This window comes from Corvus brachyrhynchos, unplaced genomic scaffold, assembly GCF_000691975.1.
Source record: "Corvus brachyrhynchos isolate BGI_N302 unplaced genomic scaffold, ASM69197v1 scaffold544, whole genome shotgun sequence".
Classification (NCBI taxonomy): Eukaryota; Metazoa; Chordata; class Aves; order Passeriformes; family Corvidae; genus Corvus; species Corvus brachyrhynchos.
The window spans coordinates 3,565,805-3,592,909 of NW_008238325.1; the positions used below are offsets into that span (position 1 = coordinate 3,565,805).

At 38.5% G+C, this 27,105-nt stretch overlaps 1 protein-coding gene across 1 annotated transcript; it reads left to right on the forward strand.

Annotated features, from left to right (window-relative positions):
* Positions 1 to 19: 19 nt before the first annotated feature.
* WWTR1 (WW domain containing transcription regulator 1) lies at positions 20 to 26,210 on the forward strand. Its single transcript, XM_017734419.1, has 7 exons — positions 20 to 191; positions 980 to 1,025; positions 1,935 to 2,101; positions 16,118 to 16,308; positions 20,844 to 20,977; positions 21,532 to 21,644; positions 22,724 to 26,210. Exons 1-7 carry the CDS (start codon positions 20 to 22, stop codon positions 22,906 to 22,908), a joined length of 1,008 nt encoding a protein of 335 aa, XP_017589908.1. The 3' UTR covers positions 22,909 to 26,210.
* Positions 26,211 to 27,105: the final 895 nt, after the last annotated feature.

Sequence of the window (27,105 nt, forward strand, 5' to 3'; positions counted from 1 at the left end):
GTAAAGTTCTTTTTTGCCTATGGAGTCCCCCATCAGTCTCACCTGTGGTGGAGAAATAGGAGCTAAAATTGACATCTCTGCTTTCCTGTTTTGCTTGTTTATGAATGAAGACCTTGTTGAGAAATGGCCTGCTCTGATATTAGGATTTATAATAATAAGAGATGCAAAAATTGCTTATGAAAAACTTGAAAGTGAGAATTTTAGTATGGATTTTGGGGCTGCTTTGTTGTATGTTTGAATATGCCTCAAATAAGAATCTTGCAAAAGCAAGTCATAAAAGTTCCTTACATACCTACATAGTTCTATTTCAATATTATAGATGAGGCAAGATATTGTTAAAGTTTGAGGCTCTTTGACTTCATGCACTGTATGCAAGGATTCTTATACTTGAAATGTAAGAGTAAAGAGAAGAAAAGCTAAAATGTAATAAAGATTTATAATGAGGGGAGAATAAAGTGTTTTAATTCTAGGCAGAAGCAATGGTGAGTGATTTCTTTGTGAATAATAAACAAATACTCTAGAAGCTGTGAAGAAAGGAAGTGACTCAGCAGCTTGAGGCTGAGTAACATTCATGTGAAAGTGTGATTTTCAGTTTGGGAATTGTACATTAAATGGAAAATATTAGGAAAAGAAAATGGCTACAGACTACATAAAGACATCACATTTTTCTACTCTTTAAAAAATGGTCTAGGTTCTTTTCCTTTTTCTCTTCTTGTAATTTACACTATTTTCGGTAATACCTGAGATGTATATCACAAAATAGATTGAAACTTGGTTGTGAAATAGGTCTGGTGATCAGCTGGGTGTGGAGGGTGACAGCAGTGGTGGCCATGCCACTAGTGTCAGCAAAAGCAATGACAAGTTCAAGGTGGAGCTCAGTAAAGATTTTAGATGGTTCTTGTATGAGAGTTGGATCAAAATGGTTTTCCAGACACAGAATCTTAAAATTTTTATGCTTCTTGATGTATTCTTCTTAAAGACTTACCTCTTTGTACCAAAACACTAGTAGAGGAGAACCCACTCAAGTACAGACGGGAACCTGGTTAGTTGATTGGGCTTGGAGCCAGGCAATCCCTTGATAGACACCAGACTATTGATTGCTTTAACATAGTTCCTTTTTCATTTCTTGCTTCAAATAGAAGTACCTGCTCATCCCTAAAATGCTTGTCCTATTAAGTTTCTTACAAAACAGGTGCATTTCAGTGTAAACTTTCAGTTGCAACAAAACCACAGCTCTTTCACCACTGAATCCTGTGGCCAAAAATATTTTACAGTGATCATTGTTTATCTCACTGTAAAATTTATGTGGATTTATGCACAACTCCACTGTTTTCAGGGTAATACATGTACGTGAGAGTTTGCATACTGAAATGGTAGGTATGTTGTTAACTACGTTGCAATAAAAACTCTTAATGCCTTTACAGAGAACTTGGTGATAACGTGTGAGTCATGTGGATGTAATCTGCCTGGTTTGGTAGTGGGAATATATGCTGTTATTCTTGGGGACGTATAGAAAGACTAGTTTTCATAGCATGGAAAGCAACAAAGCAGTTGGGTTTGGCAAGACAAAGACTTGTGTTTTCAACACTGAGCAAAATGACTATTGCTGAGCGAGGAATGGCCATATATTGAGTATGTAGAAAAAGACTGATAGGACAAGAGTAAACAACTTTCAGACAATTAAATAATCTGAAGATGAGTGTGTATTACAGGTTTTTAACTTGACAGTAGTATTTAACAATTGTTCAAGTAAAAGTCATTCAACAGTAGAGCAAAAGAAGTTAGAACAGCAGGGGCAGAAGATCAGAAGTAAACAACCAGATGATAGATGATTTCACGTGGGTGAGGGTGAGATGACAAGGACAGACATGTGGAATAAGAAAAATAAATAGGACTTTCATGACATTATTTTAACTGTTTATATAATATACCAGGTATTTTGTGTTGAGCTTGTATCTTTTCTTTCTCAGTCACATAGAAAAAATTACAACATGGCAAGATCCTCGAAAACCTATGAACCAGCCGCTGAATCATGTTAGCCACCATCCTCCAGCCGCGTCCACACCGCAGCGGTCCATGGCAACGTCTCAGCCAAATCTCAGTGAGTACTCTGGTGAAAACTCTCCGGTGAAAACACAAAAGAGATCAGAGAGACACCTTCTGATTTGTTTGTCTAAGTAATTTTTGGTTCAAGAAGGTAGCTCTGATTCTGCTATCAGACCTTAACAGTATGTTCTCCCCTTCATTTACTTAATTTTTTGTGGACGTGGCAGCAAGTGAATTTGTACAGTTTGAGGTGAAGTTCTAACATCTCATGTTCTATTTTAGAGCCTCTGTGGTTTTTTGATGTAGTGTTAGACCTAGAAAAATTAATTCTGTCTGTGCTTTTCTGTTCGGAAGTGGTATAAAACCCCAGAAGCCCCCCATATCATGTCCAAGCTGTTGGATAACCTGTCCACAGTTAGCCCTGTGTTTCTTCAGGTCAGAAGGTGTAGCTGGTTTGCTTGTTAGTTTATTTATGGTGATAGGGCTTTTGCGTAGTGAGGTTCTGCACTGGAAGCAGCTTGCAAAATACTAAAAAGCCTGCTTTGCAGTATGAATTACCTAAAAATTTCTTATAATTGGTGTGGTTCCCTTGCTGTTCCTGTTTAGCACTTCAAGTGTAAATTTAATTGTCAACTTACATCAATCTGATATTGCCAGATTTAAGCCTTAATGAAAATAAAGCCATGAAAACTCTGAAAATTTTAAAGAAAATTTGTGAATGGAAGAAAACATTTTCATGTGTAATTGAGAATTATAAATAATCCCTAATATTTCACTCCTGGAGCTTTAAATTTTCTACCACTCAAGAAGATGAGAACAGGTAAGCTTACAGCCTCAAGATCACAAAACTATGTCAAAAAGGCAGACTTAAAAACACATAGCAGATTCTTGTTCTGGTTAATTTTTGGTAAGTTGATCTCATGATGTCTTGATTATTCACTTGCATGGTGGTTTATGAGTGCTGTCTCTTCACATGCCAAGAAAATGCTGAACATTTGTCTGCTAATGGTCACCAGTAGAAGTAGTGCAATATTTACTTTTGTCTTAAATTTATAAGAAACACCTAGGCTGACCTCTGAGGTAATTAACTTCAGTTCTTTTTTCTACCTTTCTCTCAACAACTGCCTTGCTTGCATATATGCAGTAAGAGTGTTGGTTATGTTACGTGACTTAGTGGGAAGTAGCAAATCATAATGTGAGAATGGATGTCTGCAAAAGAAACTTGAATAAAATCTGAAAGGTTGGACTATCTGCAGTGTCATAGCGTGTGGTAAAACTAACAGTTGCTCTGCTGTGGCTTCAAACCACAGCTGCGTGTGGGTCAGTCTGTTTATAGCAGTGCTGGAATGGCCAAGAGGTAAGAATAGGACAGCAGGGTTTTTGTTCATACCACCTCCTCCGCTTATGTTAACATCTGTTACATTGTCCCTAGTTAAAAAATAGCTGTGCCATAAATCACGACAGTGTACAGAGCACTTTTCCCCTCAGTTTATTAGTGGAAGTGAATGAAAGCCAAATCCTGGATGTAAACTAATGTACACTGAATTTTAGAGGAGGGTCTTTCTTGAGATTCAAAGGATTAGAAATAAAAGTCTGTATCTAATGAAGAGTCTGTTCTTGAAGGTACTTCAGGTGCCCAGTAAGTGTATTTCCACAGACTTCAAAATCCATCCCATTAAATACAGTCTGTATTTCATTCAGTAGTCTTCGTATATATATACATATATGATGAGGTTCTACTTTTTGGTAGGTGTTTATGCAGTTCTTGGTGTAGTGGTTCAGATGTGTGATTGAATTTCCCACTAGAAGCAGTATGTAAAAATCTACACTGTGTCTGTATTTATTTAATCCAGAAAACATTCCATCAATATGTCTTGGTCAGCTTTTTCGCATTTTGGTGGCTTTCAAAGACACACTAAGTGTAACACTATTCTATTAAAAATTATAACTTATAAGATTTAATCTAGAAACTGTGTGTATATGCATGTATATACACATAGAGAAATTACACAGAAAGATTGCAGTAATCTGAACAGAACACTGCAGCCTCTGAATACTTCACGTGGCAGTTTAAAATACATCTGACTGTCGTTTCCAGTACTAAAGTAGAATGTTTCTATTTTTAAATTGCCGTAGCCAAAAGGAAGGGCCTTTCTGCTCCTCTGTTCTGCCAGCAGTGTAACTGCTAACACCCGCATTCCTGGGTCTGCTGCAGTGAGCAGTGCTGGCCTGGCAGTCAGACCTCGGAGCCAGAAGTGATTGTGTCGACATCTCACAGACATCAGAGGAGAACCAGGAACTAGATACCCAGCGATACCACTCTTCTGGCCCTAATTTTGTGACTTTGCAGCAAATGAAGTCTGTGCATCCGTCTTTTGCCTTAGCATATTCTATTTTTTCGTACTGTAGGAATTAAAAGAAGTTTTTCTTTTGAAGATGTGCCACTTGAAAGAAAAGGATATAAGTATTTCAGGTCTGCACACTGATCTGCACTTCCAGTTACTAAAATATGTTTTCCTTGTTGTACTTCTTATGAAGAGGAGGAAAATATGGTTTGTTTTGTATGGCTTGTTTCTTTGGTTTATAAACTTCTTTCAGCAATATTTGCTGGAAATTGCACTAAGGCACTACAAACGTTTTATCAAAGCACAGAGTGTGACTAAGTGATACCAAATCATAGTATGCCTGTGCTGGAGGCATGCAAAAGCATATAGTGAAAGTTGGTTGAAGTTAGTAGTCATACTTTTAAAAATCTGCTGTATTTTTCTACCTTTTCTTTACTGTGGTTTTATGTTGCCTATTTATGAGCTATAAGTGAACACTTCATTAGTATTAGTTTTCACACTTATATTTAAAGCACTACCTTTTAAATGTTATAGAACAAAGGCATCGGAAGGTGTTTTTTCCTTTGATGCATCTTGTTAAATTTACAGAAAAGTAGTATATACTAGCAAGCTTCTGTGCTCATTTACACACCACCATTAAATTCAGTGACATTTCATGAATGAAAAGGGAAATTTGTCACATAGATTGAAAGCATAGTCTTGCAGGTTAGCATATATTCAGACTTGTTCACTATGTTTTTTCTTAACATTTTACCATCGTTATTCTTCTAAGATGATTTGTAGATGTATATACTAAGGAAAGGGCAGCATTAATACAATGTTTTTGTTGTATGTTTTGTTGTTGGAAGCAAAAGGAAAAATTATCAGCCTCAGACTGAAGACAAGCAGAAAACAGTGTATTTCTTGTGTCTTTGTAAGGACTTCAAAAACTTCATTTACTGTGATGCTGATCCTGCACAGATCCTAATTTTCTGCCCGTTCTAAAACAGAGTCTTTTCCAGCTGATGGATAAGGTATTAACTATCTCTTGCCAATCATTTAATGCAGTAGAATGAAGGGCCATATGTGAAAGAAGGAGTTACTCCAAATCCTTGTTTTAGTTGTCAGGCCTGGGTCCCTGAACAAGGAGACCAATCTGCAGGGACCCCTTGTGCCTGAGAGGAAGGAGAGAGCAGTTGCAGTGCACCAAGCTAAGGGTCACACTGCTGCCTGATCAAAGACCTCCTGCAGGGGTGCCTGAATCTGAGCTACACACGCCTTTCTGCCTTCATGGCATTCCCTGGTGTAAAAAGATTGTGGAGGATGATTTTGAGCTATGTGTAGCAAGATGTAGAGGAAAAATTAGATCCTTACAGGAATTTCTTTCGCAACTTTTTTTTAATTAAATGCTACTTGTTTTGTAGTCTTTCTCTATTCTACGTTATGCAACACTCAAAACCATTGTTATTTCCATCCTTCTCCCTTCAAACTGTTTTAAAGAGATTTCTTTTGTGACTGTACTCTTCATCCAGTGGGTAAGCACAATCTGGTCTTCATTTAAATATTTTCCAAATTTAACAGTTTGCAACTTACTTTGCCATAATGAACCCCTCTAATAGTATTTACGTTTTCTGTATAAAGTTAGCTTGAATTTATATGTGATTTCCTTAAAAAGCTCATACAAAAAAAACATACTATCTGCAAAAAACCTCAGAAGACTTCTGGCCCACCCTGTGGCACAGTTGGATGTGGAATTTAGGCCTTGGAGCAAATAGCTGTTGCACGCTGCAAGGCACAGTTACTCTATGTCCCATGTGAGTGACTGAAATGTGTGTTTAAGCAGTGCCCAGAGTTTGCTGGTCTGAGAGTTTTGGGAACTGCCGCTTTGTGAAATGCCTCTGAGTTTGTTTGGGTGTCGATAGGGGCTTTCAATTTATCTAACTGTGGTTAAAAATGGTCTAACTGAAGCCACCAAAGCTCATCCAGATTATGTGTAAATACAGAGTATAAGAAAAATAACATGGGTCATCTCTGGCAGAAGCTGGTAATATTTATCTCCATTTTATAAATCAAGCAGTTCAGGCAGAAGACAGCGGAAAGCCTGAAGTTAGTTTGTTTAGTGTCAGTGTATGCATTGATCCTGAGAGTTCAACCACATTAACTTCTTGTATCAAACTCCAGGTGAAGAACTATTTAATTTTTGCTTTTCCCTTCTGAAGAAGAGAGGCTTACCTTAGAAGGTACTCTGTCAAGACCCACAGGCAGGCATGACCCAAGTGATACAAGCAGGATGGCTTTCACTATTAATTCACTGGTTCTCTAAGATGAAGGACATTGGGTATTACACATTAGAATTTTTTATTGTGAAGAGCCTCTGACACTGACAACTTGTTGTTCAATAGAAAATCATCCAGAATATAAGAAGTTTAGCTTTCAGCTGTATTGCTAATGGTATTTCAAATGGGTCTGGACAGCTGGGAATTATAGCACTTTACCTCTGCTTTCATTTTTTTTAACCAGCCAGGAAATCCAATCAATAAAACAATGCCAAAAATCCTATCTAGGAACAATAAACACATGAACCAAAGTTTCCATATCCTGCCATGATAAAAGAGGTGTAGCTACTATTGTTTAAGGATGATAAGAGGCAGTTTTGGTAACTATGTCAAAGTGAGTCTCTGGAGATAAGAACATAGAAACTCCCAAAGTGTTCAAAACCAGATGATATGTATTTTAGTGTTCACTAATGTCCATGAAGAGATCTAGATTTTTCAAGTCTTAGTTCGTATTGGCTGGAAATTTGGCTAGAAATGTGTGACACTGAGAGGAACATGTTTTTCCCTCTGTGTTGTCCATACCCTCATACCACCTGCATGGTGGAAAGGCTTCCTGTTCCAGGTCATTTTTAATTACTGGATATCCTGAAAGAACCAAATATAATTCATTTGTGGTCAGTGCTTCTGATCGTTACTTAGAGGAGAGCTGAAAGCATTGTAGAGGACTTGCACACTCTGTGGGAATGAGAGTTTTGTGATGCAGCTCTTGAAAGAATGAGGGAGTTTTTGTTGTTTGCAATTAAAACCTCTCACAGGTGATTTATCAGGCAGATTTCAAATGGAGTAATTTATTTATGTGTAAGGACAGTGGTTAATAGGTCCAGAGTCTAATAGGAGTTACCTTCAGTATCAGGTAAATTAAATCCAGTTGTGTCAAAGGACACACACCTTTAAACCAGCAACTGACCATCTAGTAAATCTGAAATGTTAAAGGTTGATGTGTTTGAGAGAGATGTTGGCATTTTTTCAAATTCTACTCATTTTTAATTTTGACACAAAGACGTTCCTGTTGGTGTAAGCATTTCCCGTTAAGGTTAGTAATCCAAACATATGCCGGTGCAAGAGTGGAGGGTCATTTCCATAGTTTCAAAGTGAATGAAATGCAAAAGTAAAAATAATTTATTAAATATTTTAAATCTAGCAGTCATCAGTAACTAGTCATTAGCATTAAAGCTCTCTACTCAAGCAGCCCCCATCGTCATTTGTTGTTAATGATACTTATATTGTTGATACTGATAACTTATTGTTAAAAGTGCTTGCAAAGTAAAGCTCTAATCTTTTAAATAACTTTCTGCTAAATCATAGCTTTGATGTTGCACCTGCAGGTTGTTTGTATGGGTTTTTTTAATCTTAAATCATCGAAGACGGGAAAGATTAGTTAAATGTGAGTATCACAGACGTTAACAGTTGAAACTGTTGAGAAATCTCTATATAGCTATTTTCAGCTCAGAAATCTGAATAAAGGAGTCTCTATGCACTGGGATAGTGCAACTTTTTGCTTTAATACTTTACAGATTTTTGGAACAAAATGCACCAGAACTGAAAAGCAGCATTTTTTGCTGACCTTGTTGGAAGGCTAATGCTTCTTTCTGGGAAATAAATGAAACAAGCAATTCTTTGTTGGCTGAAGTGGAGAGAGAAAAGGAGAGGAGCCCAGTCTTTTCTTCTTTGCAGTGTCATGACTAAATCAGAACTGTAGTATGGCTGGGTTAATTTTTTTTTTTTTAACCTTTGTACACCTTTTTTTTTCACCAGACTGTGTTGCATGAGACCTGGCACTGGCTAGTTCATCTGAATTTGGGTCTGGGCTGCCTATAAACAGAGCAGAAATATCCACAGTTGCATCCAGACACTTCTGACACTTAAAAAGTTGGTGCAATCAGTTAAATGCATATGTCAAAAATGATTGACACTTGCATGTTTTGGCTTCTGCAACTTGCAGTGTCTCTTGTCCACAAAATAATCCTTGCTTAGTATATATCCAGCAAAGTCATCAACAGAAAGGTCTCCTACAATGTCAGAAAACCTAATTCACTAGAATATCATTATTAATTTAAAAGCAAACAAAAACAATAAAATGCTTTTATTTTTCATCTAACTGGAAAAAGAAAACTACATAGGTCTAACTTGAGATGTAAACTAAATAGTTGCAATTTCATGGACTGCAGTGAAACTGTGGTCATGTAATTCAGGTTTGGAACTTAGCTCCATATTTTTACTTGATTTCATTTGGGCTGGATAATTGTGTGATGGCTGTTTATTGAAAAGACTTCCTTTTGCAAAATGAATTTGGTTTTCCCCAAGAGAACTGAATTCAAGGCCACCCTGGGTCTGTCTGCTGTAATGATGAATACTTTTCTCCTCTTATGTTAGACACAGTCTCCTTTACCACAGAGTGGTAGATTTGGGCTTTTGAATATCTTTTTCTTTGCAGAACTTCGGAAATATTATACTGGAGTCCCAGACCTTGCCTAGTGAATTGAAGCTTACTGAAGACCATTTATTTGTCCTTAGCAACTTTTTAACCTCTCAAAACCAGCCCCATGGTCCCAGGCTCCACAGAGCTCTGGCTGAGAGAAGCTGTCAAGGGTCCCTGGTGTGTCTGATGGTATCAGTGTACTGAGAGTAGGGTCTGTGTTGGGCAGTCTAGCTGGAATGTGAACTGCAGGTTTTTCTTTTTTAATACAGACTGTATTATGTTTCTCATACCATTCAAATACAAATTCAAAAGTGAAATATAAATTAAAGCAGACATTACTAAAACCCCATAGATAGCACAACAGATATGCCATATGACTGTATCACAAGGAACAGAGATTTGTAGAATGTCATTAAGTTGCTCACTAGGGCTGATGCAGGACTTTCCTTTCACTGGCCTTGTTCATACCTTTAGTGACAAGGAGTTACCAGCTGTATACCAACCCACTTTTACTGCTTGGGTTCAGTTCTGGTTCAGTTGAGCAGTTCCAGGAAAAGCACTTAAGTAAAATATTTTTCACAAACTAACCTTATGTACAAAGGTAATTTGTCCATTGTTGGGATTCTTTCTATTCTACCTATGTATTTAAAGATACACTATTAATTTGAAGTCTAGACAATATCAGACCTATCAGGCATGCTTAAAAGTATTCCAGATACAATATTTTTCTGTTTTCTCTATACATATTATTGTAGCTTTACCCTTAAGCAAAGCAACTCAGTTTACTCCAATTTTTTTTTCTTGTTGTTTGAAAAACTGACACAGTGAAAATTGCTAAAGCAGTAAGAAGTCTTAGTCCTGTAACAACTGTATCATCATACTTTGCCACTCTTCTTTTGAAAAGACTGGTGTTCTGCCTGGATGCTGGGGTTTGCCTAAGTAGTTAGGGTTGCAGGACAAAACCTACCTGACACTACCTTTAGTGTTGCATATGAAATTGTATGAAGATCTAGCCCAGGTCTGATAGAATCAGAATCATTGAATCATTTGGGTTGGAAAAGCCCTCAAAGATCGAGTCTAACCATTAACCCAGCACTGCCAAGGCCACCACTGACCCATGTCCTCAAGTGCCACAACCACACAGCTTTTAAATCTCTCAGGGGATGAGGACCCTACTACTGTCCTGAGCAGCCTGTGCCAGAGCTGGACAAACCTTTTGGCCAAGAAATTTTTCCTAATCACCAATCTAAACCTCCCGTGGGATTACACATTGGCATCAATCTGTGCTGTGCTCTGTAGAACACCTGATTCTGGAAGCAAGTTGCAAAGATGGTTTGGATCTGCCTGCATGCCTTCCACAAGGTCCAGAAGGATTTATTAGTGTGGGCTTTGCACCACCTACAGGTAATAAAGCTGCCCTTAGATGCAGACTGGCCCTGGAGATAGTCCAGGACTAATTCACCCCTGGTCCATGCAGCTAAGCCTGATCTGCGTCAGTAATAAGTTTAACCTGGGTCCTGAACAAACCATAGAGTTAAAATGTTGAAAATTCACTGTATTTCACTCCTGGCTTGTCTGGAGGATATCAGTGCTGGATGCTATTCTTAGCACCATAAATGGGAAGAAATTTGTCTTGGTAAGTCAGAAGTCTGCACGGTGTCCTTGGATTGCTTAATATCAGAAGTGCTGGGCTTTCCTGTGCGGTTGCAAAATTCTTCTTGAAAATGCCGGATATCAACAAAAACTATGAGATGTCCGAGGGTTTTGTGTCTCCAAAGATTTTAAGGTGGTTCTGTCATTCATAGCCTTGTGTCACCAAAGGTTTTAATGTCGTTCTGTCCTTCATAGCCTTTGACTGTTGTGTACAATCTGAAAATTTTCACCACCCTTCCTGTGGTCGCCAGGCTGTGTTCTCGGTCAGCTTGTCCCTTTCTGAATTCACAGCTCCTTTAACTGGAGCCAATGCACTTGTATAGTTTCTATAGTATACAAGTATACTTTGCGTGCACAAGTATGGTTTCTAGCATGACTGGCTATTACTGTTTCAATTTTTCTGGATGTTTCAGTTAGATCATCTCTGATGCTTGCAGACATTTTATTATCAGTTTATTATGAGAAACAATATTTCCTGAGAGCCAAGGTGTTCCTTTCTGTGCATGTTTTCTGTCTTGAATTGGGGGCTTACTTTCTCTGTAATGTATCTACTCCATCTGTATTACTTTTGGGGATTATTCCCAGTAATACCGTCCTATTCATTTTTGTTCACTTTTCCCACTGAGGTAATAAAATCTTTCCACTCCTTTCTCTTATTTATCTTCTGTGCTCAATCCTATGTACAGAGTGAGACCTTCGCATTGGTGATTCTGTATTTGCAGAGCGTGGTCCAGCCCAGCTGCAGCAGTGGTGCCTCTGCAGGCAGCAGGTCTTTGAGCTTTTCTCCCATACTCTGCCTCCTCAAGGAGCACACTCCGCACCCCTCTCTTGTCCTGGGAGATGTGTCAGTTAGTGTGACACCCCAGTTGCGGGCCAGCATGTGTGCATGTTGAGACACAGCCTCCAGCTCAGGAGTTGCTGTTGGCATGACGCAGTAGGTCAGTGGTGTCCTGCAGAGTGGGGAGAGCTGAGCAAGCAGGGCAATGTGACACAAACAAAGGGTTTATCTACTGTCTGTGGGTATTTGCTGGTGCACAAACCGTATAGAGGCTTTTTAGTGCCCAAATCACCTAACATAGGCCAAGAGCTGTCCTGAGGAACGTGGCAGTGACTCAGGGTGGCAGTTGGCCGAGGGTGGAGGGTCAGCACTTCATCTCTGTGCTTGGCATGTCCTTGTTCTCATGGTCCTGTGGGAGTTTCAAACAAGAAATGATTTGCTGCATGTCATATGGCCCAGGCTCCAGAAGCCCCCAGGAGGGTGATGGGCAGTACTATTCAAATGTCTGAGGCTGAGGCACCATTTGGGTAGGCTGTTTTGCAGAGGACATGTTCATCATGCCATCATGTGTGAACTGCTGGTGTAAGAAAGCCCTACACTTAACACATTAACTGAAGGCTTGCTCATCATAATTTCAATGCCATTCAGTGGAACCAGTGCAAAAGAGTATTTGCAACTCTGCTATGATTTAATTACTCCAGCTAGTAATTCAATTTCCCAGATTCAGCTATTTTATTACTGCACATGTACCATTTTGACTTTAGGATATATTCTTAGAGCAGTTGATTGCAGCAGTTGTTGTGGGAAGTGCTGCAGAATACCCCAGGTTTTGGTTTCTTTCTGTAATTGATACAAAAAAAGAATCACCTAATAGTCTTGCGTTTTATACTGGTTTTATTTTCAGTTAGTATTTGTTGTGAGCTATGTCAGATTAACTTAGTGTGCATTTTATGGATGCATGCATGCACGTGTCCAAAAAGATTTGGATTCACAAAATAGACCATATATGTCCTGAATTTGCATATGGGACACTGTTGTGATGGCACTCAAGAATAATTCAAGTGAAATGATGCTTTTATGCATTTTGTAGGATCAAACTCTGGGCCTTAGCATCTTTGTATTTATAGACTGGTTTTGAATTATATTAATAAAAAATTTTATTGCCATATCAATTTAATGTTCCATTTTAAGTTAGACTTTATAAATATTCTGATACCTCAACAAAACTATCTGTTCTTGGCTGAAAGCACAGATACATGACTCCTCTGTACTTGGTGTTTCTGAGTCTCTCCTGTTCGGGCTGTTATGAAAGCATTCAAACTGAATGGAGAGCTACCTGAATGTTTCCTTGAAGCAGTATATTCTGGAGAAAAATGTGACTCAAACTTGCAAAACTGTGCCTAACATAGCTTTAGCTAACCCAGATGATATAAATACCTGCTTTGGGAGCAGAATGGGTTTTTGTTGTTTCTTAGAAGTATGATCACATACTTATGGCATACTTGACTTGTAGGAGATTCAGTCTGATGTAATTTCTATAGTCCTAATGTCAAGGCATGGGAATGCTGACTCCACTCATTGTATGGAGTTTCCAGTAGTTCCTTGATGGTATGTAACACTGGAGAATATTGCTTGAAGGAAAAGTAATTTACTCCAAGGTATAGAGTTCATTGAACCAAAATATTCTGTCCATCCCCATGAGAAGAAATGACTTGGAGGGTTATTGTGGGGAGAGAAGTATTCCTCCATATTTGCCTATTTCTTGTTCTTTCCCTTCTTGCATGTATAATTTCAGCTGTGATACAACATGAAGAAGAAGGGAGTATTTTATATAGCAAAGGTAATAAATAGCCATGACAAATAGTCCTGCAATTCAGGCCCTAATCCTGAATGCACCCCAGACACACCGTGCAGGCTATTATTCTTTACTTAACTTCTCCTGGTTGTATTATTTGCTGCTTAGATGAAAACAGTTTTCTTGCGGAGAATGTCCTATATTGTCATGGTCATTCAGCCATTCTTAGCATGGTTTTCTATTCATTGACATGCCAAAAATGTAAGCACATGCTTATGCAGATGAGAAAGAGTTAAATTCCTGAGCACTTATGGTTTTGGCAATTTAAAACCAGGTTTACACTGATATGATTTATGTAATTGTACTTAGAATATTTCTTACGTGTTTTAATGTGGCTAAGACTAGACTCACTGCATCTTAAAATGTGGTTCTATATATTGTTTTCCCATTATAAAATCAATTTGATTTCTGCACCCAATTCTCATTCCTGCTTTTCTCCTCCCAGCACTGCACTTGGTAACCTTTCTGGGGTTTTACGACTGAAAAGTTACTGCCGAGTGCTGGCTGTAGCCTGTCTTTCCTGTAAACAGCTTATTTTCCCATCTTGCATATAACCAGTTTCATGGCTGCACATTTATTTTTGCTGGGAACTGATCTAGCCAGAAATATATTCTTTTTGTGTTTCAGTTTGTTGTGTGGCCACAAAAATGCTTTTGCCAGGTCAGTAAAGGGGGCAGCATGTGGGCAGGAGTAAGCAGCTGAGTGTGGAAGATATGGTGGATGGTGTCATTCTGGTTTCACGTGGAAGTCTGATGACATTTGTGTGGATACAACTGTTTGTGGACCAAACATACACTGACTCCTTGGAAAGGTTGTATTACTGCAGGACTGCTTTTAACTTGGATTATTTTTTGAGCTGGATTTGCCACTGAAGCTGAAATATCACACAGTTGCACTGTCATATGGTTCCACAGTCTCTGTATACTGGACCTGTGTGATACTGGATCATGCAGAGGAAAAATTTAATTCAGAGCTGACATGAGCACATGTGAATATTTCTTTCAAACGCAGCAGGACAAAGTTTATGCTGGCTGAATGTCTATGTGCCAGTGTTACTGCAGGTGCAGAAAAACACAGTACCTCATCTGACAGAAAACTGGCTAGCATAAAAATTTTAACTTGGAACTGGCAGGAGTGTGTGAAGTTCAGTATTTTGAATTGTATGGGTATCATACATTTGATCCAAGCTGCAAAATCAACCCATTTCTTACGTGGTGCCGTGAGTTCTTGTCTTTCCCACAGTCATGAGTGCCCAGCCCCAGCTGCCCCCCAACCACATGTGCTGTAATCTCCAAGGGTCAGACATGGGCACAGCATAAACATGTTCAGGTCTTTGAAACACAGAACTGTGTTGAGATGTAGTTCTCATATGGTAAGAACAAGGATGACAAGATAATAAGGAAGATAAAAATCTTAGTCCTTTGAACAGAAAAATACTCTCTCTCTTTTTCTTAGTATCTGAGGTGTTCTTGTTAAAAGGTAAGAGCTCTGTTAATTAGTCTGTTGCCCCTTTTGTGAAAGAATCCTTGCAAAAATGACAATTAATTTTTAAAGCAGTACATGGCTCCCACTTGTAATCCAGACTGGCTTTAGGTACTGTGTCTGTTTTTACTGGAAATGTGAAGATAGGGAAGGAAAAGAAGGAGTGGTTCCCTCTGCAGTTTATGACAGCTTTTGAGTTGCCTTGCTGAGAGCTGATACATTTTACTCAAAAGTTAAAAGGAGGTACCAACAGAGGCTATGCAGTTTCCCCTCTCGTCTCATTTTCCTCCTCTTTTTCCCAAGCCTAGTACTAGGAGTGAAACAGTTCTAGAGGGAATGGATGGCTCTGTTTCCGTGGCCAAGTGATACCTGCTGTCTGAGGTGACAGGGCATTCTATTAGCTTTGTGACATGTTGGCACCAGAGTGACACACACAGAGCTACACAGACTTAGAATTTCTTTCACAGCAATTCTATGAATAAAAATGTCCATTACACAGAGAATTCTGCTCTGATTTATAGTTTCTGAATTTGATCAGAAAAGGTGATGCTGATTTAAGTAACATTAACATCTAAGCAGTATTAACTTGCTCAGCAACAGCCTTCTGTCAGCAAGTGAAGGGGTTTACCTGGTTTAGCTGGGTATAACTCAGATTTACTTACTAAAGGTCCTGTTTCTAACCCTGCCATCTATGGAGTTCTTCCCCTGTCAACCTTGTGAATATCCTGCCAATGGTGGGGGATTAATGGGTCATTTCCAAATCTGAATATCCTAACAGAAAAGGTTTCAGCTGTTAGTTGGAAATTGCTTCTGGTGATTATTCTTACCATAATTGATTTAAATCTGTCAATAAAGAAAATGTTAAGTTGAAATAGTCTTACTGGCTAACTGCCTGTTATAGGCGTACATTTTTAGGAATTTTCAATTAAAAAAACGTTTCATGTTTTTTACTTGTTCATTAGGTAAATATTTAAACATACCAGGATAAATATAAATACTTGTTGTATTGTAAGTATTCTTGTTTCATACACTCGGAACACGAAAAATCATTTATTAAGCAATTGCTAGTGCAGATCTTGCCAGATGGAGTAGTTCTCTCAATCATTTGAAGTATAGTAATTCTAATAATGCAGCCCTGTAAGTGCGCAGCATGTGTCCTGGGCCCTCTGTTATCTGAAAATACAGTCCTACCCAAGGTGCCATGAGTTCTTGTCTTTCCCACAGTCATGAATGCCCAGCCCCAGCTGCCCCCCAACATAGCCCTGCCGCAGCAGAGCCGCCCCCCGCAGCCCCCTGCACTGCTGACCCTGCCCAGCTCATTGACCACGCAGCAGCAGCAGCAGAAGCTGAGGCTCCAGAGAATCCAGATGGAGAGGGAGCGAATTCGGATGCGTCAGGAGGAGTTACTGCGACAGGTAACACCAAAGATACTCTTACTTTGTTCAAGAGCTTTTAGTTGAATGCATCCAAATTTTTAACACGTACAATTAGTAGCTCTTACTTCATGTCAGGACTAACTATGGTTTTACAGAAGGGTAACCAAAAAGCTAATATGAATAGATAATTTCATTTTTTTTCTTGAAACTAGCACTGACCAGAACATGGAATGGCCATCAGTCAGAAGTTACAGACCTGACATCTTTTTTTAATAGTCATGTAAGGGCCAGATTCTGTTCTGTGTCTATCCATAAGCAATTAGGGCAACTAACACCGATTCATTCGCAGTTTAACTTGGTTTGCATAGGAGACCATATTCATACTTCACTGAAGATAAAGGCAGAACATATGAAGTTGTTCTTGACTCCAATCCCAACTCTCTTAATTTGCACCCTTTGCCTTTTAGTTAAAATAAAATGACATTCACATCTTATATGAATACCTCTGATCTGAAGACTTTCCAGAGTTGGTTATTTGTGGGTGTTTTGCTTATTCTTCTATTTCTTAAGTTTCAGCTGTATATAATGACTCATATTGTACAAAGTTTTAAGAATTGTGTTTCATCTGTTACAGACAAGTCCACTGGTGATGTTGTGTTTGCATGGCGTATTAATCGGATTCCTTAGTGAAAAACAAAATAACCTGTTTCTCTCAGAAACAGCATGAAAGAAGTACACTTTATCAAGAAACATATCATTATTTGTGGCCTTGCAAATGCTGCAGTTGGCAGTTCTAAGTGCCTTTAAAAATGGCAACTTTCACAAGATTAAGGTGGTGGTCTCTGACATGGGCAGTGGTCTCAAGTCTTTTGTATAGCTTCTCCTTTACCATCAGGAGCTCATGATAGAGGTGGGTGTGAGAACAGAGTGAGGATATCTGGTACAAGCTTAGTCATTATTGTCATTATGCTAACAACATGTTTAGCTATTTTTACTCTCCTTGGCTCTATTCTTGATTCAAGATGAGCAAATCAGGCTTCAAAACAGTTGTGCCATTAACACAAGGGCTGGTTTTCCTGCTTCGCTGACTTTGAAACCTGTACATTTACAGCACCCTGCAGCTGTGCCGTACTCAATCAAGACTTCTGCTTACTGTGCCCAGTACCACCCTTCCCCTATGGTGTCTGTTGAAGCTCCACATTGCATGAAGCAGTACAGCATCACTTTGCATTAGTAAAGTTTTTAGAACTGGTGTAAGTCTTAGAGAGGAAAGCAAGATGCAAAATCTCTCCTTCCTAACAGAATGTTGTGAACTTCCTTCCAGTAACCTCAGTATCCTGAACCCTAGCAGCTGAGGACTCAATGAACCCCTCAGGTCATCAGTGTCTGAGTACAGTTACTCAGTTACTCCTGTCCTGACCCTCTGTATCTGTTTTTGCTTTTCTAGTGTAATCTGTATAAGGGAAAAATGCTGAGTAAGGGTGTACGCTGCTGCTAGCAGCTGTGAGGAGGTGCAGAGTGTTTGAGTGAGAGGGGAGGGATTCTTTGGAGGGTCACAAACCTTTCAGCCCAGTAGCAGCTGCTGGCTCCCCACAGCCATTCTTGGCAGCAGCTGCTGGGGTGGAGCAGCATGCCCAGCCAGGAAGAGGTCATAGCTCGGGAAGCTCTTGGCTTAGGGAATTTCTTTCCTTCTTTGTCCTCCTCTTCATGTAGTTGCTAAAACCCTAGAACTCTAGACTGAGTACATGCAAGAAGGGCAGCATTTCAGAAAACCAGTATGATAGCGTCTATTTAAAGGTTTCCTTGCTCAGTTTTGTCATTCTATAAAGAGTTAATGTTCTTTTATACTAATTTGGTTTTACCAGCTTTCCAAAGGAAAAAGAGAGAATCTGCTTGCTGCTTAAGAGCTTCTTGGAAATGGAAGTCAGTAGAGGTAATGTCAGTCAAAAATCTCTGAAAGGTCCTGCAGGGAAGGTGCCCCAGCACTTCTCTGTGTGCACCAGGGCCGTTATGCACTGTATTTGGAAGGGTACAAATAGTCCCAAAAAGGCAACACTTCTCAGAGGCTTCTCTCTGGTCCAGGGGATCCTACTGCATAAATCATCTGCAGAAAGTTACAGGGGCTCAGAAGAGGCTGAAGAATCCGTAGAGGAACACTTACCCCTGTTTTGTCCTCACAGGGTAGGCCTTCACTGGGCTGCTACAACCTGAACAGAAAAATGCCCTGCTGTGCTCCTTCCACTGCATAGACTGGCCCAGGATGTGATTTACTGGTGACACGGCCAATGTCTTCATCTCTTGCTTTCCGCCCTAAGTATGAGGACTGGCAGAAGAGGAATTGCAGCTACCATTGTAAACCCCCTATAAAAATGCTCTCGCTCATCTCCCCCAGCTGGAAATGAGGGTTTGGCAACTAAGGATGGAGCTCAGATCAGTTCTGCCAAGGAGAGGTCCAGGAAATGTGACAATAAATTTCTGGGCTTGTCTGGCATACATAGCTAAATAAGGGTTTATATCAGAACTGTGTTCTGAGGCAGTGAATCATTCAACTCACTGCAATGCTGTTAAGCTTTTAAAGTGTTTTGAAGATAACCACATGATGAAGTTTTTGACATGACTTTGTGATATCAGAATACTGTGGGGTTTTTTAGTTTATTTTGTTACTTATTTTGAAAATCTTCTTTGGGTTTCTGTATGTCATAGTGCCAAGCAGATCATTAAGGGCATTTAGTCCTTTGTTAGCTGAATGCCAGAGATGGTCTCTGCTGGCCAAAGGGGAGGGACCCTCCTGCATTCAAAGACTGAGAGCTCACTGGCATGGCTGAGCCTGTAATACTGCCGCTCACAGGGCTGCAGGACAGCTCTGGTATTTTTTGCCAGACTTTTATCCTAGGGTAGGAGATTCACAAATATTCTTCTTAAAAACCTTGTAGTCATGCTTAGAATAGAGAGCAGGGCATAAGAGGGTATCATACAGCTTTGGGCATTGTGTAGGTGATCCATTACTACTGACCATTGCTGTAATAATGTCAAAGGAGCAAAGGAATCTGACATCTGTAGCAGTACTAAAATTGCAGTGTGACTTCTGAACAAATGACCTACAGCAGAAGAACATATGTCATGTATGGTGGAGCCAGTACTCTTCCCCAGCCAAACCTGACTCCAGTGTGCAAGAGTTTGTTGTTCCACATTTTAAAAGTACACATGGAGTTAATATTACAAGCAACATGGAATATGTTGAAATAAAGACATGGGAGGTGACGTGCCATTCCCCAAGGGAGAGTAGATCAACTAACTCTGTAATAAATATGGTGTTTCTTGCAACAAAGAAGAGACAGGAAGTTAGATTATGTAACTGGTAGTGTGAGTTTTTCTTTAGGGTGCTGGAGGCTTTTCAGCTTACAAGTGTTTTGCTTTGGAAGGCCTGTCTAAACCTCATGTGGCTGTAGATGTCATTCTTATATTTTTAAAAAGTACTGAAAATATCTGCATGTAGGCAGTTAAAAAAGACACCTTCCTGCTCCCTGAGGTTTGTACATTTTCACAGACTCCAGGTGATTAAGTTCTAAATAGAAATGTCACCATTAAAATAGTCACTTGACAAATTTAATCATAAACATAACTATCATACATTAAGAATCTTAAGACTGTTTGTTCTTAACGCTTTCTAAATAATGACACCATCTAATGTAAATTATAATTTATCAATGAATATATTGATAATTTTATTATAAAGGAAACATGGTATTAATGGGCACCAATATATGTTACATTATTCACAGAGACCAGACCACTCCTCCTCAATGAAAAAAATTAATTGAAAACATAGTAAAACATCATATTTTAGCCTTGAAAACCTGTTAATCCTTTCTGTACTAGGGAGACTGAATGATTGATTCAGAGGAGAAAAGTTTTCTACTAGGATTTAAATGAAATACTTACTTTGCTTCTTTCATTTAAAAAAAATACGTTGAGTAAATGATGTTAAAAACAGATACAGCTTTATTATTTTAAGGTTTTAGGATTTTTTTTTGGAACATCCCGTTGGATATACAACCTCTGTATAGAACTCTGTACCACTAGATGTCATGGGTGTGTCGCAGAGATAATGCTGGAAGAATTTATCTTTCAGGAAGAGTTACGAAATAAGTTTCCTTTGGCTCTGATTGCTTGTTTGTCATCCTGCAGATAGCAGATGAGATAGATCATTAGGCAAATGCTTATTATTAGGCAGAGTGTTCATTCTAAAGATTATTGAGTCACAGTCTTGGTTCCAGTGGTTTTCTTGTAACACGTTAAGTACTTTATGGTTGCTGAACTACAGGACTGGCTTCCAGACATGGTACAACTGACAGCCAGATTCTGTGGTGCTTTAAGCTAGCACAGGTGGGTATGAGAGACACTGTCTGTCTACATCATGATTTTCTTCATATCAGTGTAAACAAATACTCATCAGTGACATCACTCAGAATTACTTTCTTTCTGTGTATATGTTACGTGTTCACTTGTTACAAGACCACAATATTTCTGAGCTGTTGGAATAACCCTTCCCATATATTTATTTGTCTTTTCAGGAAGCTGCTCTATGCAGACAACTTCCTATGGACTCAGAAAACATGGTCCCAGTTCAGACAGCTGTGAACACTCCTGCCATGACACAGGACATGAGGCCTGTTACAAATAATGGATCTGATCCTTTCTTGAACAGGCAAGTTCATTCTTCTTCATTAGGCAATTGCTTCTGTTGCCTTCTCTAGACTGTTACAGCTGTCTCTCTAAAATAGTCCCTATATCGTCTTCTTTTGTTTACTTAACTGTGAACAGGAGCTATGGCTGAGTGGCTGACCTGAAATCTTTCAGTTTATGCGTCAAGAAGGAGTCTTAGCAAAAGCAATAAATTGTAACAGGTGGTTTAACTTCTGTTGTTAGTGTATGCAGAAGACTAGGTAGAATAGGTACATTACCTAAGTATAAATACACGCAATTTTTTAGGCTGTCAGAGCTGACTTCAGCTAGAGAGTTATATATGCATGTGTGTATTTCAAAATTAAAGAGTGGCCTCACTTCAGTTGCTTTGTTATTTGGGCGGGTGTGACCCAAATATGATGTTGGCTGATCAGTGGCCAACAGTTGAGAATGAGGCTTAATGACTCATTATATATTTTTAATATGTAACCTACTGTGCTCTCTTCCAACACTGTGCTCAGGAACTGTGTCTGTCAGAGCATCTTTACTGAGTCTTGTTCATGTTTCAATTTGTAGTGGGCCATACCACTCTAGGGAACAGAGTACAGACAGTGGCTTGGGATTAGGATGCTACAGTATACCAACGACACCTGAAGATTTCCTCAGCAACGTAGATGAGATGGATACAGGTAGAATACTCTGATTTAGCTTAAACTATAGTCCAGTTAATAACTTTGTATTATGACTAGTATTGTTTTATCACTGCATACCTGAATGATAATCTCTGGCTTTCCTATGCAAGAGAACAGACTGAGACTGTGGGAGAAAATGCCTGAAAGGTGCTTAGTACCCAGAAGGCTCTCAGCTTTAACATAGATCCAGATTCTGCCCTTTTACCTCAGACTGATACTAAACAGAATAAGTAAAACCTGGAAAATGTGAGCCTTAATTTCTGTTTTCATACCATTGTCCAAGGTAAGGGGAGTAAAAGGCTGGTCTTGGGTTACGTGTACAAGTCACTGCATTTTCTAACTCTGGGAAATCAGTCTTGTTTGTAAGTCTCTTAGAGTGGCAAAGTTGGATTTGCCTTCAAACAGAATGTATTTAGCTAATGTACATTTTGATATGTGTTTATTTTATGTTGGTGTCCTCATGGTATTTAAAATACTGAAATAAATTACTAGGAAATCAAGGTTTTTTTCGGAGAGTGAAATTCTCAGCACTTCCTCACCTAAACTTCCTTTTGAAGTCATCAGAAATTCAGATTTATGCAGAGAGTGAAAGGTTTATCTATTAAAGGCATTCATGCTTGTTACTATTAATTTATGGGGGGGAAAAAAAGAGTAATTAACAGAACTAAGTATCTGTAAAGCACTTTTTTCAGTTATTTCCTATGGACAGCATTGCCCCTGATGCAGAGATCAGGATGGAGGCATACATGAGGGTCCTTTGCTGCCTCCTGAGCAGAGCAGGAAACAAACTTGAAACTGTCCTGCTTCCCAAGTGGAAGGCCAGAGAGGGGTGCTTTGAGCACTGCTGGAAAGGACCTTTTGTGCTTTTGAGATCAAAGCAAGGATGTGAAATGTATTCTTAGAAGAACATGTACTCTGCACCTAAATACAGTTTTTAGATGACATTTGTCATGAATAGGAGTGCTCACAAGTGCTCATGGGAAAGGGGGAATCAGAATTTTTATGTCAGTTCTGTTGTTTTAAATTACCCACAGGAAGAGTTTGGTACTTCAAAAGTTCTTCTTTACTTTTCCTAGGAGAAAGTATAACACAGACAACAATGAATATAAATCCACAACAAACACGTTTCCCTGATTTCCTCGACTGTCTTCCAGGGACAAATGTTGATCTTGGGACTCTAGAGTCAGAAGACTTGATCCCTATTCTCAACGACGTGGAGTCAGTACTTAACAAAAATGAGCCCTTCCTTACCTGGCTGTAATCAAGCAATGCTTATTGGGCCTACAGTGCAATGCAGATTTCTTTTTCCTCTTGAGATAGACACAGAATATCTGAATATCCTCAAGAGATACAACATACTGCCTTATTGACTTTTGTTACATCATCTTTATGGTCATTTTAATATCTGTCTGGATTTGATTGATACTAATTTAAATATAAAATACATGCATATATATTTCTTTAAAAAAACCCACACTACTTTATGCATCTGTGTACTTTTTTACCTTTTCAAACCAGGCAGAAATGCTTCACTTTTAGGACATCCCTGACTGATCTCCTGGGTACTGATTGATACCACAGACCCTTTGTGAATCAGAAAAGCTAACTACTGGGTCACTTGGTTCAAAAAAGGTGCAAAGCGTCTGGACATGAGAGCAGTTTTATTATTATGTTTATGACAATAGTATCAGAAGCTTTTTTTTATCAACTTACTTAAGCCTTAAAATCTTTTTTAGTTCTTAGTAACTAACTGTTCTGTATGGAATACAGTTTAAGTCTGATCCATATCAAGCATAATAATTTCCATGATATATTTTAAAGGCACAAACAATACTATAGCAGTTTCTTTTTTTAAGTATATTACTGTATAGTTTTCAGAAAATAATTACTTCCAATCTCAAAGTACCAGAATTGTTTAGCAACATTTTTACACTACAATATTGTTACAAAATAAACCAGGCTGGTACTGACTGTTGTGTTTTAAAAGCAAAGTAATGTATTATAAACAAGCATTTTTTAAAAATTCTTAGATATTTTTTAGTTTGTTATATTAAGCACTGCAGTTTTGTAACTTTAACACATGAACAAGCAATTTTTTATATATAAAAAAATCTGTGGCAAGAATCTTAAGTGCAAAAATACTCTTTTAAAATCAGTTCTGGAAAATGTGGCACAACTTGTTAATCTCATACCTAGGGGGAAAAACCTTCCTAATACTGTTTTCAGTAATGTTTTTAACTGACAATGTCAAAATACATGTAGTCGTATACATGAAAAAAACCCAGAAACTTTATCAGGGCACTGCTAAAGCAGCATTGCGACTTACCTGGTAAAGCTGCTTAGTTTTTATGTCTTTCACTTACCATAATTGGTGCACACGACATGGGGCATGTGCTGTGTGTTTTTACCTGTTACATATCCTACAAAACTTCCTTATCAGAGGTTTGGGACTGAGAAGGCATCAAGGATGTTAAGCCTGCAGTTTCCCCTGAAATGCAGATGAAGTCCTGAAAATTCTTAAATATTTTGAAATTATCTTATTTATAATTAATGGATTTAAGCATTTTACATTGAAAAATAGGTATTTTTATGAAAGGCATTATAACTATTCTCTAAGCTTAATCCAGGTTATGTAAAGAGAAGAAGAGATGTAGCACTAAGTGTAAATGTGTGTTTGCCAGGTCTGATAACACTTAACAAGATCTTACTGATGCATCAGAGTATTGACCCCCTAAAGACTTTTTTTCCCTCTGGTTGGGTGAAGGTAGGTGAAAAGGTCAGAGATGAAGTGGTGGGAATACAGAGTAGGTTTGGAAGACAAATGATGAGGTAGTAAATGTAGATCCTTGCTGTGAAGGATGGCTGCAGGCAGGGATAAATAGCAAATGAATCTCCAGTGTTCAGTGAAAAACATAACAGAAGCACTCAATATAGTAAATGACCATGTTCATGATGAACTGCTAAGTGTACATGGTGTCACAGGATGGAAAATAAAAAGCACACACACTGAAATTTTGAAAAAATAGATGTTAGGCAAAGGCCTACGGTTGTGAAGTTTTATTACATAGTGAAAAGTAGCTTTTTAAAAATGTTTTTTGGGTTTTTTTTTATAGAAGAAGGGATGTAACAGCAGAGTTGTGTCTGCACAGAATTTAATTGCAGAATGGGCATTGTGTTTCTTCTATTCTCTCAAGGGGTTGTTAGTGTTGTTGGTTTTTTTTTAAACTATTTTTGCTAGTTTTGCTAACTGTTGAGATAGCATAAATTTCTTTTCAATAAACAGGGGACCGGGCAGGGCTGATCAATATTACTGTAATTAGGTTTAATCTCTCTCTTTTGAAGATTTATTCAGGTTGTCAGCCTGAATGAAAAACAGATGGTCCTAAGGCTTTGTTCTTTAGTGCCATGACTGATGTTGGTGAAGAATTGGAGATTTTCTGGCCAACCTGCAAGGCCAGGTCACCAACACTGCTCAATTGGCATAAGGAGCCAACAGCCATTGGTGCTGGAATGATCCCTCAGCAGCTGTGGATGTGAGTGCTGGTGTGATCCAGGTGACAGTGCGCATCAACATGTTATGTTTAGAGAATGCAGTTTGTTCATTTGCTAGTAACTCTGCACCATTGAACATGTAAGTTTGTCAGAAGATTGGGCTTGCAGCTGCTGTCAGTTAGCTACTGCTGATTCCTGCCCAGCCACATGCATTGCTGTCAGCCAAAGGCTGTTCTTCGTACCCGGAAAACTAATGCAACTTTTAGTGAAATCACATCAGGTATTTATCAGAATTGTGAAGCTGCAAGCTTGATTCCTTTTTTATTTGTGTTTCTGGTTGAGTGTCTTGATTGAGTCTTTTGGTGCAAAGACCTTAAAAGGGTAAAGCAATCATAAACTGTGTTTCCATGTTACCTTCATAGTAAACCAGCAACAGATCTGAAACAGGAGGGTGTTTTCAGAGCAACACTTCAGGGTGAAACAGCTGCCAGAATCTCTTGGATTAGATCTACTTTACTCAGTCATGAAACAAATAATGATTAAATTAAAAGTGGTTCTTTACACTGTCAGCTTTTAATTTTTGTTATGGAGAGGATGTATCAGATGAAATGTAATGACAATAAAATCTGGTTTTCGAAGTTATCTTTTTAAAAAAGTTTCTGGCTTTAAACAGGCTTATGGCAGAACTTTTCAGTATTCAAAGCATATGTAATATGAAAATAAACTTATTGCTGACAATATTTCACTGTACTATTTCAGGTTTTGAGCATTTACTGTACTAAATTGTACACTGTCTACTTGTCATATAAATACTACCAGTGTGCCAGCTGGACAATTTTGCTGTGACCATCCCTGAGGGGGCATATGTAAGTCTTGATGATACAGATGTAATGGGACATTGTTAATTACAGTTTGTATTCTGGTAATACTGTTAGAACGTAACTTGGGGAGGGATTGGGTTTGACTTTTTGACAACAAATGCTGTTTGGGGGAAGGAAAGGATTTAAATGTATATTTTAATTACAGAAAAATATGGGTGGTTGTCCAAATAAACTTGTTTCCTAATACATACATCCATGTACGTGCTAGTTCTTTAACTATTTTATTTACTTTTTTCATTTTTTTTATATGACGTGTGAGCATTTGTTCTTAGTTTTTACTACCTTGCAATAGATTGTATCAGAGGCAATCAGATCAAACTGTTGTATCCTGGGTTTGATTCTATTTTGGTTTTTTTTTTTAATTTTTTCTTTGATCTTGTACATGAAAAAAATACAAATGAACTTGAAAGATTTTGGATGCATATTGGTTTTTTAAAATAATTTCTTTGGGGGAGGGGGTGGGTTTCACAGTTTTAGCATGGGCTTCCCAGGGAACTGTAAAACACTGATTGGAATAAAGGTGCAGACATACTATTCTGTGAAAAAGGCACACATTTTGAATGAAAATGTTCAGTTTTATATTGTATATTATATATTCAGATATTCATATATGCATATACATATTCAATATGTATATTCAATTCAATATATGCTTGAATGAAAATATGGGGCAAAGACCCCACCCATATCAGTGTAGTGGAAGAAGTCAGCCTTCCCACCCTCTGACAGCTGGAATGGCTCCAGGGTTTGACGTTGTTTGCCTTGCAGTTGGTTATACTGTGAGTAATGCAGAATCTATGAAGAAGGAGCTAAAGTTGAACTGGAGACAGGTGATGAACATTCAAGACTGGAATGATGTGAGAAAATATCCCTTGTCCTGGGCTGAGCAAATTTTTTTTCAACATTGTATATGTTACTTCCCTCCTTTAGAGATGAACCTTTTGCAAAGATTCTCCAGTTAATGCATCATTCCCTGAAAGGTGACACTGTCCTGTGGTTAATGTATAATTTTTCTGCAGTCTTATTTATTGAAGACAATCAAAAAAGCGAACTAACTGTATAGTTCAGCTGTGCAAGGGCTGCAG